The 12,095-nt window shown below is 47.2% G+C and overlaps 1 protein-coding gene and 1 non-coding gene across 4 annotated transcripts in view; both read right to left on the reverse strand.

The window, feature by feature from the left end:
* Positions 1-8,082, reverse strand: part of RBM14 (RNA binding motif protein 14) — a 17,350-nt gene extending 9,268 nt beyond the window's left edge. Inside the window, exons 1-2 of one of the 3 annotated variants that reach the window (XM_059709966.1) lie at positions 7,630-8,082; positions 162-1,617 (exon numbers count right to left, since the gene is read on the reverse strand). In XM_059709966.1, the coding sequence (XP_059565949.1) occupies positions 162-1,617; positions 7,630-7,966 (1,793 nt within the window). In that variant the 5' untranslated portion in view covers positions 7,967-8,082. The remainder of the gene's footprint in view (positions 1-161; positions 1,618-7,629) is intronic. The other 2 variants (XM_059709967.1, XM_059709968.1) reach the window with 2 other exon arrangements.
* A 1,470-nt stretch (positions 8,083-9,552) lies between these two features.
* Positions 9,553-9,743, reverse strand: LOC132242452 (U2 spliceosomal RNA). Its single transcript, XR_009454640.1, has one exon. It is a non-coding gene; the product is annotated as a U2 spliceosomal RNA (small nuclear RNA).
* Positions 9,744-12,095: the final 2,352 nt, after the last annotated feature.

A 12,095-nucleotide genomic window follows, 5' to 3' on the forward strand; every position in this document is an offset into this window, starting at 1 on the left:
CCAGGAAAGTTCACACACATCAACCCCTTCAGCCTTTGGACATCCCACGGGAATAGAAAAGATCAAGGGAGGGACCGATGGCTCCAGTTTCCCTCCCATGCCAACCTCAGCCCCCTGACCTAAGCCCCAGCTGGGGGCAAAGGCAGGGGGGCATACAGTACCTTTTCGACATGGCGACAGCCTTTTTGTAGGGATCGTCGTAGCTGGCCCGGGGTGGGGAGAGGCGGGTACGCTCATAGGGCGGCGGGGTACTGTTGGCGTTGGCAACGGCCCCCTGGGACATGGATAAGTAGGCTGCAGACGGCTGGCCTGCCCCATCATAGGCACTGCCCGGCTGGCCACGGTAGGAGGCAGCAGCCTGGGGATGCTGCTGGGCAGCATAAGAAGCAGCCAATGAGGCTGATGACTGAGTGCGGTAAGGACCTGCCAGGGTGGCAGAAGGCTGGGCCCCGTATGCAGCTGCAGCACCATAGGAGCCAGTGGCCGCAGCAGCTGACTGAGCCCCATAGGAGCCTGATAGGCCCATTGATGCTTGAGCCCCATAACTATTCAGCTGTGTCTGAACAACCGGCTGGGCCCCATAGGACCCAGCCATTGGGGTAGCGGCTTGTGCAGCATAGGCAGCTGGCTGACTGGCATAGGCAGCAGCTGCACCTGGCTGTGCCACATAGGCAGCAGGCTGGGAAGAGTAGGAAGCAGCCTGTTGTGCAGCATATGGGGCAGACTGCGCATTATAAGAGGCCGAGGCCTGGGCATTGTAAGAAGCTGCCTGGGCCCCGTAAGCCAGTGAGGAGGCTGCAGACTGGGCCCCATAGGAGGCTGCCTGGGCCCCATAGGAGCCTAGGGAGGAAGCTGCTCCCTGGGTGTTGTAGGAGGAGGCAGCCGCACGAACCCCATAGGAAGAGGCAGCCTGTGCGCCATAAGATGGCTGGTTAGCATAGGAGGCCAGGGAGGAGCCCTGCGCCCCATAGGAGTTGAGTGAGGAAGCTGCAGCTGCCTGACCCCCATAGGAGGAAAGGGCCGAGGGCTGGGCTCCACCGTATGGACCAAGCGAGGAAGCTGCAGCAGATTGGGAGCTAGGGCTGGCCAACTGGCCCCTGTATGGGGCCCCAAGGGAGACAGAGGGCTGAGCGCGGTAAGAGGCTGCCTGGGCTGTCATGGGCTGAGTCCGATAGCCGACACCCAAAGAGGCAGAAGGCTGAGCCCTGTAGGCAGCTCCCAGTGACACTGAGGGCTGGGCCCTGTAGGTGGCTGGCTGGGCCGTCAGAGGAGCCACATAAGAGGCTCGGGGAGGTGAACGGCGCAGGGGGCTGCGGTCGCGACCAAAGAAGGGTGGTGTGGGCTGACGGGCTTGCCCATCAAAGCCACCAGTGCTGTTGCCAAAAGCCTGCTGGTAGTCGAAGGTGGCAGAGAAGCCACCAGCTCCAGGGAATGCCGTATCCCCAGCCCCTGGTTTCTTGGTCTTGTCCCCAGACTGGATAGCCAGGCCAGGCCCCTTCTTCTGACCCTTGGTTGAGAGTTCCACGTTGATGCGCTTGCCCTTCACTTCTTTGCCGTTGAGCTGCGCGATGGCGGCTTTGGCATCTGCTTCCTTCTCCATGTGAACAAACGCGTAGTCTGATAAAGCAGCAGACAGAGGGTTAGCAATTAGGGGGGCAGGGCATGCTACCCAATGGGTCCCAAATTGGACACAGCAACAGCACCCAGCTGTTGCCAACTATCTCCAGGCCTCCAAACCCTCCTCTCCAGGAGTTAGGTCATAAAACGTGACTCCCATATACAAAGCTTCTGACTGTCGCAAGCAGCCGCCTTTGGCCTTCTCCCATTTTTCCCTTTCCCCTGCCACCTCACCCAACTTCCTGGTGAGAGAAGAAAGAGCAAAGATGAACTGCAACACGGGATAAAAATCTTCACAGCTCCTGTAAGTATAAACCAAAACGCAAAACGCAAAAAGGGTGCCTGGATCACTCAATTATTCAGTATTCTCTACCCAAGGTCACCAAACAGTACAGCTCACCTTTGAGGCTTAACACTCAAACACTGGAAATGACTACCTATGTCTTGGCATGATTCATGTCTCAGGCTAGGGTCCAATTAAGGCAAAAGAGCTAGACTGCAATGCGCAGTGCATGAAATTCTTCTAATATGATCTCCCCTTTTCCCAAAGTACTTCCCAGTTTCCAAAGCACTTTTGTGCACAGGACTTCACGACAATCCTGTGAGGTAGGCAGGACAAAGGATCATTCACCCCATTTACAGGTGGGCAAACACGCTCAGAGAATTTATATGGCTTGCCCCAAATCAAAATGTGTTAGAGCCATGAATAGAATCCCAACTTTCCATACCAGTCACTACACAGTCTATTCCTAAGAAGTCAATGAATAAGGCAGGAATGTATAATAATATGACTAGAAAGGGGAGAAGCTGGACCCCATGTAAGCCAACAAAGTGTGCGAATGCAAACTAAGCCTCCTGGCTGAGTTCAGGCCCAAGTCTCCTCGTGTAGGTTACATTACATCCTCCACTGGTTCCTCTTCAAGGGGAAAGCCCTTGGGCTCCTGTTCACAAAGCAGACGTTTACAGGAAAGACTTGGTTTCTCAGCTTTAAGGCGAAAAGCTGCAATGACTACAGCAGGCTCTGCTCAACAAATTACCCCTGAGGTCCTCATTCAGGATCTGAATGAGCTATGGTGGGATAGGCTCTAAAATAGGACATTGATTTTGCTTGGCTGGTGTGGCCCAGTGGTTGAGTGTTGACCTATGAACCAGGTTCGATTATGGGATTGATCCCCAGTGTAGGGCGTGCAGGAGGCAGCCGACCAATGATTCTCTATTATTGATGTTTCTCTCTCTCCCTATCCCTTCCTCTCTGAAATCAATACAAATTTTTTAAAATAGGATGTTGATCTCAAAGACCTATATAGCTACCACATAGAAAATTTTAGGAAGGGAAGGAGTGGGAAGAAATTCTTTATTATATTCAAACTCACAAACCACAGTAGTGTAAGCAGAATATGAAAAACAGTGATAAGATCATGCTTGTAGGAAATAAAGCCATGCAGTTAACATCTGGACCTATGGCTACTTTAAGATACAGCCCAAGTACCAGGAGCCCATCCCTCTCATATCAGTTTAGGAAATGTAGAACTACCTGGATGAAATTATTAAGGTTCCATTCTTGAAGATAAGAATTATTTTTAATGGCCTTAAATAAGTGTCCTAATTTCTAGAAACTTTCATATTGGAATGCCCTCTCTAGCTGCTTCTATAGAGCAAGTCATTTTCCTGAATCTAAGGCAATACCACCAACTGACTCTCATACAAATGAGAATAAAATTTAATCAACAGGTGGAAGTCAGAAGTATGGTATTATACAAGGAATCCTGGGCTAGGAGCTAAAAGTCTTTAGTTACAGATCCAAATATCACTGATTTCCTATAAGCTCTTAAAGGACTTATATTTTATTTCTCTATCTGACAGATCTGTTCTACCTACCTCAGAATTAGGAGATTCAAATGAGAAGATAAGCCCAGCCAGTAAAGCTCAGGAATTGAGCACTGACCCATGAACCAAGGGGTCACCAGTTGATCTTGGTCAGGGCACATTCCTGGGTTGCAGGCCCCATCCCCAGTAGGGGACATGCAGGAGACAACAAATCGATGTTTCTCTCTCATCAATGTTTCTCCCTCTCTATCCCTCTCCCCTCCTCTCAAATCAATTTTTAAAAAGAGAAGATAAAAGTGCCTTGTAAAGTAAAAATAACTACATGATAAAGGATTATGATGATTCAATCCTAGGAATAACTACAGTCTTATCTCACTACAGAATATTATCTTCCATCTCTAATAAAACACAAGAGATACAATGCCATCTGTACGTGTAAACTTGGAACTGGCCAGAGATGATAAAAGTACAAATTGAATTATCACACTCTCAGTCTTCACATCCCCATGGCCAGAACCTGATTCCTTATCTACCAATTGTGAAAAGCAAAAATGTTCCTTTCCAAACCTGATCAGTGGCTCAGTTGGTTGGAGCATTATCCCATACACCAAAAGGCTGCTGGTTTGATTCCGTCAGGGCACATACATAGGTTGTGATTTGGATCCCCAGCCACCTGGGTACGGGAAGTAGCCAAGATATTTTTTTTCTTTCTTTCTTTCTTTCTTTCTTTCTTTCTTTCTTTCTTCCTTCCTTTCTTTCTCTTTCTCCCTCTCCCCCCTCCTCTCTCTCTCTCTCTCTCTCTCTCTCTCTCTCTCTCTCTCAATAAACATGTATTTTTAAAAAGTATTCCTTTTGGCCTAGCCACAGGACACCACCAGAATTGTCCTCTGATCTCTCACCTCCACTTTGGGTAGGGTGAGCTAAAAATAGATGCTGGTGGTTGGAAATCTCTTTAAAAGCAGAGAGTGAGCTGACCCTCAGGAGAACGGCAATACCAACCTGAGAATGTAAAGGCAGCAGAAAGCAGGAGCCTGTAGGCAGATTAAGGAGAGTGGGAAAAACCTCCAAGCACTGTGAGGGAATAGTAATGAACCATACTATATTCCAGGCTAACCTGAGACTAGAATGAGCTAGGGAAATAAACACCCAACAAAAAAATTGCAATGGGTTTACAAGAACAGTAGGACTGTCTACTCCCTACTTAGTCGGGTTTTCTTGAGACCAAGTTGTGAAATTAAGATTTCACATGTACAGTTCCATTGGCCGCCCACCAAAGCTACACAACTCATTTTTTAAAGCCATCAGATACAATTATAACCAGTTTATATCAGAAATTTCCTAAGCCTGAGATTGGAGGGAATAGGTTGTCCAAATGACTCAATCATATCAGGCTAACCAATCCTATCAGTGAACAGTCAAGCACAGACCTAACCCTATCAAAGATTCTGGGAGCCCAATGACTCCAAGAAAGAAAAAACAGACTTAGAGAATTCCAAAGACCCACCTACCTGACCTGGAGAGCTGGTTCAAGGAACAGTGACCTATGAAGGAAATCCACGCATTTAAAGGGAATAGCAAGCAATGTTTTATAGAGCTCTCCTGATTATCTGGTGGCATTACAATTCTAGTTCCAAGGTAACTGAATCCAGAAAAATGAGCGTTCTTATCCTAAGAAGAGTAAAAATCTCTAACTTGAAACTACAGAGCTATGTATAGGAGAAAAGAATGGACACACACAAAAAAGGATACGAAAGTTTCCTCTCCTGCTTTTAGACTTCCCTGAAGTCTAAATGGTTCCTAGCTGTCAGGGACTGATTCTCTTTATCTTTCAACACCCAATAGAATATAGCTGTGGAAAGTGGTTGTAATCCGCTGTTGCTACAGAGATTTTTACTCTACAAATCATATCTAAGCAAGCTCCTGGGGTAACCAAGCAACTGTCCCCCCCATAAAATAAAACAGAACTGGTTGTCCTGTGCTATGCCAAGTTTCTGTGCTTTTCCAAGGTCTGGACAGCCAACACAAGATTCAATAAAATGCCCATTCCCAGCCCAGGAAATAAGTAAGCTATTTATATAGCCAGAGCTAGTTTCTTCTACATTCCCAACTTAAAACCTCACTTTCCTTCATCCCAAAGACATAGAAAGGCATCAGGGAAGTATATCATGCTAAAATCTCTCCCATGGTCCCTTATATCAAAGTCTATCAGAAGGTGTTACATTATCTGCATAACTACAAATAACAGCTGACCACCACTCCCTGAGGAAATCAAGGCATTTCTAATCAAATGTTTACAAAGGCACAATACGCACAAAACTTTCATTCTAAAGCCGAGTTCTAAAAACTGCATGCAGTTTACACTTCACCCTGCCCTCCACTGCCACTTCAGCGTCTGTCCCAAGCAAATTCTCTGCTTTCTCTACCACCTGAAAGCAAGCTTCTTGACCAATGAGTGCCATGTAAACTGTCCCTGAAGATGCCCGTTTCTAGACTCCAATCTTGTAGCCATCCTGCCTAACAACCACAAAAGAAAATTAAAAAAAAAATTGGTCAATCTAACACAGAATTCTCATAATGAGCCACACATACTCCCATCCATTTCCTGGCCAGGTGCCCAACCTGAGGCTCTTCCTACTCTTTTACTCTACACAAAAGCAAAAACCCATGCACCGTACAGCCTGCCTCAGAGCACCCCGCAGGAAAGCCTGAATCCGGATAGTCGTGGACTTGCATAACCTGAGTTGAGGAAAATAGAATGTAGTATTAATGCAGAACAAATAACTGATTCTAGGAGTGGTGACTACAAACCTTTACATTTCCCAGTTACAGAAAGGACAAGGGATGGCCCAAAAAATGTGCCTCTCCAGGACAGCAAATAAAGTATCTTAGTGGATATGAATAACCACCTGCACCCACATTTCTTCCCTATCCTCAAAATTTCTCACACAGGGTTATGAGCTCGTATGAATTCAACACCAGGAGCAGGGCATCAGATACTCCCAGGTCGCATCCTCAAAGATGGCAGGGCAAAGTTAACTCTGCTCTGTTCCCAAGTGGAGCAGAGACTAGCCACATACACAAGGGCTGTCCCACCAAACCCTGCCAACATAAAATAAAAAGAGCTTAGGGTATAAGAAGCCATACTATGATTTTTAAAGTATCAACTAGGTTCCAAAACGAAGGTCGGGTCTAAACTATGGTGATACATTTTTCTCGAAGTTTAAACTTAGGGATCTGCCCTGAGGATTAGACTAGTCGAGCAAAGTCAACTAGTAAGTAAATTTGTTTCGCCAATGTTTAAGGAAGACCTCTCACAGGCCCCTTCCCATGTTTCCCCCCAGCCACAGAGTATGTCCCCTTGCAAAATCACCAAGCTCATATAAAAGAACGATACTGCCCTGGGGCACAGATTTGGCAAGTCAAGTCTACGGAGAAGGGGCCTTCATAAAATAAGCCTCCTTCCCCATTCGAAAAGTCGGGATTTCCAGTATATAGATGCAAAATCGAGTCCAACGGGGGTAAAAAACGAATTTGAGGGAGCTGGAAAGCGCAGAGTTGCCACGCCTAACCCACCTAACGATACTGAAAGGCCCAAGTGGTGAGGAAGGGGCCCCGCTGGTACCCACGAGTAGCTATACCCATACGTACCCCATGCCACAAAATACTAAAAAGATCCCAGCCCAAGAAACGTCAAAGGGCCCCGTTACCTTCCGCTCGAGAGCATTCACCGGGAGGGTACACGAGGGTGGTCTTGGGGCGTCAGCCCCCACCTTTTCCCTCTTCCCACGCTCTGACCGACGTCTGGGGAAGCGGAGATCTTCCCCGATCCGTGATCCGGCTTGTGCCCGTCACTTCCCAATTTCCGCTCGGTGCCAGGCCCAGAAGAACAGTGGAAGGCGCGCCCCCGGTACACCAGCAAGTCTCTCAGGCGCGTCCCCGGCCCCGTAGCTTGGCCACTGGACGCGGCTCCCACCCAGAGCCGCTTCCTCCCATTTTGTGAGTGGTGCCTGGGTCGCAGGGGAGGAGGGTGGTCCTACCCATCGCGCCCCCAACAACTCCGGGCTCGCTCCCGCAGACTGTCCCCCCCCCGACCCCCAACCGCGCCGTGACCGACCCCCGGGAAAGGGGCGTGGCTAACAAGCAGTGCCCCGCGCGCGCCCGCCCCCAAGCGCGCCTCCGCGTTACCTTTCACCACGTCACACTCGATGACGCGTCCGCGGCGCTCAAAAAGGCTACGCAATTCCTGGCTCGTGCATGCAGCCGACACATTGCCCACGAAAATCTTCCAAGTGTTTAGAGGCCGTGGGCGCGACATCTCCACCACGAGCGCGCGCCCAGGCCGCAGCTCGTGGCCATGCAGGGCCTCGATGGCGCGCAGCGCGCCCGCGTTCTCGCGCATGTGCACGAAGGCGAACTGTTTCATGACGGCGCAGCTCATGACTGTGCCGTAGGGCGCGAAGAGGGCTGCCAGCTCCTCCGGCGTCGTATCCGCTCCATCGACGTTTCCCACGAATATCTTCATTTTGTCGCTGCAGTCGCCTTCCCGGAGGGCCGGGACCTCTCCGCAAGCGACAAGCGAAACGTCCGGCCTGCCGGCAGTCCTCCCAGGAATGGCTGGCGACTGAGAACCCCGCCGCGCAGGCGCTCTAATATAGCCAATCAAGGCTCGCATCCCGCGCGTTCTGCAGCCAATCAGAGAGTCTAAGAAAGATTGTACACAGACACAGCCAATCCCAGAGGGCCTAGCGCCCGCTCGTTAACGGAGGGGTGGGAGAAGAACGACGGCGCGCGACCAACCGCCACTGCCGAGGGGCGGGGGAAAGGAGGGTTGGAGGTGTGGGTACGCGAGCATCGGCAGCTTAGCGGCCTAGTCTCAGAGGCCGCGCCGCCTCTGCGCCGGGTGGAGCTGGAATCCGCAAGCCCCACGGGAAAACTTGGTTCACTCGGAAGTCAGAGCTTCTCCCATCCTGGCAGCTTAGGCCAACCCCGCGCCTAGAGGTGGCAGAGGGAGTGTCCGCGGGGAGGCCTGGCCTGGCAGGAAAAGCCCGGACAAACGAACGCCTTCCCGGCTTCCGGAACTACCGCCTCCAGGCCGTGCAGGGCGATCCACGGGGATCCGAGGGGCCTCTGCCCGGGGAGGAACCCTCCTACCCTTACAGTGGTTCTCAGCCTTCTGGCCCTTTAAGTACAGTTCCTCATGTTGTGACCTAACCATAAAATTATTTTCGTTGCTACTTCATCACTGTAATTTTGCTACTGTTAGGAGTCGTCATGTAAATATCTGATATGCAGGATGGTCTTAGGCGACCCCTGTGAAAGGGTCGTTGGACCGCCAAAGGGGTCGCGACCCACGGGTTGAGAACCGCTGCTAGAAACACGTTCTCTGGGGTTACTGAGGCCCCGGCAGACTCTGGAAAATAAGAGTACGTCTCTGCCCTTATGGACTTGACAAACGAGGGTTAATGAGATGTAGCCTTGTGTATGTTTGAAATTTTCTACATAAGTTTAATAAAATAAAAAATCAGGTCAAAAGAAGGGCCCTTGAGGCAGCAAATGTTGAGCCTTTTAATAAAAATAAAAGGAAAAATTTCAAAACTGATGGATGTATATAAAAAATTTTTGCATGGCAGAAGACATCAAAAACAAGTTCATGTAACCAACTCAGGGAAATATTTGCCTACATATTCATTCTACAAATTTTATTATCTACCATGTGGGCAGCACCAAGAATATAGCAGTGAACAAAACGTAACAAAACTCCCCACCTTGGAGCTTATATTATGGTGAGAAGACAGATCAACAAAACATCATTTGTTGAATAGTGCTAGAGATGTGTAAAGTAACGGAAGGAGCAAGCAAGCCAGAATGAGGAACCATCCCAGTCAAAGCCTGTTGAAGGAATTGCAGGAAGCTGGGATGGCTGGAAGTGGGACGTTGAGTGAATACTAGAGCATAAGGCTAGGAGTGGGGGGCAGGAGGCGTAACCCCTTGTAGACATTGAAATCACTGGCTTTCACTCTTAGGCTGGAAGTCTGTGGAGAACATAGGGCAGAAGGGTTTATCTGCTAAGACTTTTATCGTTTTGTAGGTGACTTTTTCTTTTTTTTTTTTTGGTGCACCGTTCCCAGAGGTATTGCAATACCAGGTCAATGCGTGGAGTGGACACAGCAAGCTCCTATTCCATCTCCCTGCTCCAAAAATACACTTAATATAATGTCCTCAGATAGAGGATGTATCAGATATTAAACTGATAAGAACAGATACTACATTTGATCTTAGCCAAAAGGCTGAGAGGTGATAAAGGTAATCATTGCTGCTATTGAAATGGGCAAAAACAAAGAGAAAACAGTTGCTTGCTCAGAAAAATTACCACTACTTCTAAAATACGGTTTGGCTCAGTGGATAGAGCGTCAGCCTGCGGACTGAAGGGTCCCATGTTCGATTCTGTTCAAGTGCACATACCTCAGTTGGAGACTCCTCCCAGGCCTGAGCCCTGGTTGGGGCACCTGCAGGAGGAAACCAATTGATCCAACTGATGTGTTTCTCTCACATCAATGTTTCTCTCTGCCCTTCCCTCTCTCTTCCACTCCAAAAAATAAAAAATACAGGAGAGAGATGATGGTGACATGGATCAAGGTGTCCCAATAGAATTCAGGGGAAGTGGTCAGATTTGACTATAGAGCTGTGATTGGTTATAAATTGTGAAAGAGGAATCAAAGATGACACTGAGCCACTGGAAGCATTAACTGAGATGAGTAATATTGCAGGAGAAATAGATTTTCTGTGGAAGACCAGAAATTCTATTTTGGACATGATAAGTTTAAGATGCCTCTACTTAAAGTTGTGCAAACTGCCAAGTGGAGATACGAATGGCAATTAGATATGTATCTGCAGTTGAGGGCAACTGTACAAAAAACTACAAATTTACATGGGAAAAAGATGAAATAAATGAGCCAAGGATATAAACTGGCAATTCTATAGGAAAAGAAGTGCAAATGAGGCATATAATACTAGAATTAAAAAATAACTACAAATGGCCAATAAAAAAGGAACTCCATTGGTAGTCAGAGTGCAATTTCCTGAAAAAATGAGAACATTTTTCACCCCTCAGATTTGCAAAAATATTAGATTTAAATCTATTGCTGTTAAGGTGTGAGGAAAGTACATTCACACATTGCTAATGATAGTGTGAACTCTACATCCTTCTTGGAAATTATTCTGGTAATATCGAAACTTTAAAATGCAGTAAGTCTTTAGCAAAGTAATCCTACTGGAAATCTAGCCTACAGAGAACTCATCAATAAAGGTATTGGTATAAATTTATTTATTATAGCATTTTGTAGTAGTAGCAAATGTCCATTAATAAGAGACTTATGCCCTGACTGGTTTGGCTCAGTGGATAGAGCGTCAGCCTGCGGACTGAAGGATCCCAGGTTCAATTCTGGTCAAGGGCATGTACCTTGGTTGCAGGCATATCCCCAGTAGTGCGTGTGCAGGAGGCAGCTGATCTATGTTTCTCTCTCATTGATGTTTCTAACTCTCTATCCTTCTCCCTTCCTCTCTGTAAAAAAAATCAATAAAATATATTTTTTTAAAAATAAGGGAACTAGGTATTGCCTTATGATGGAGTATTATATTGCTATTAAAAATAGTTCAAAATTTATTTTTTTAATATATTTTATTGATTTTTTACAGAGAGGAAGGGAGAGGGACAGAGAGTTTGAAACATCGATCAGCTGCCTCCTGCACACCTCCCACTGGAGATGTGCCCACAACCACAGTACATGCCCTTGACCGGAATCGAACCTGGGACCCTTCAGTCCACAGGCTGACGCTCTATCCACTGAGCCAAACCGGTTAGGGCAAAAATAGTTCAAAATTTATTGATATGAAAGATTAACCATAATTTAAGAGGGTAAAAATACAATGTACTTGTATAATGTTATATCTTTCTAAGCCATAGGGGGAAAAGCCTTTCATAGATGTGCATATGTTTTTTCAGTATAGAGAAATAACATTAATTAATCAAGGTAATGAGATGAGGAGTTAATTTTTATACATTTCCATATCATTAGACTTTTAGCAATAGCATCTAATTCTTTTATAATTAAAAAATAAAATAGCTCTGGCCGGTTGGCTCAGTGGATAGAGGATCGACCTGTGGACTGAAGGGTCCCAGGTTCAATTCCACTCAAGGGCACATGCCCAGGTTGCCAGCTCCATCCCCAGTAGGGGGCGTGCAGGAGGCAGCCGGTCTATGATTCTCTCTCATCATTGATCTCTCTCTCTCTCTTTCTCTCCCTTCCTCTGTGAAATCAATAAAACTCACTTTATGATGAGAGACCCATTCAGAACTGGAGAAGGGAAAGGAGTTTCCCACCATCAAGCTGGTGGTAGAACTGGAGCTAAGTTGGTGCTCTTTCTATTACCCAAGGTCAAGGAGTTAGAGACACATTGAAATCGTGATTTGCCAGCTGTGTGAATGTGAGCACAAGTCTTCACATCTGTGAACCTCACCTCCTTCACTTGTAAAATAACTGGCCTTCTTACAAGATTTTTTTGTGTGTGGTAAAATATACATAACATAAAATTTACCATTTTTTAAAGGTAGCATTCTATGGCATAAAGTACATTCATAGTGTTGTGCAACC

This window comes from Myotis daubentonii, chromosome 9, assembly GCF_963259705.1.
Source record: "Myotis daubentonii chromosome 9, mMyoDau2.1, whole genome shotgun sequence".
In the NCBI taxonomy this organism is placed as follows: Eukaryota; Metazoa; Chordata; class Mammalia; order Chiroptera; family Vespertilionidae; genus Myotis; species Myotis daubentonii.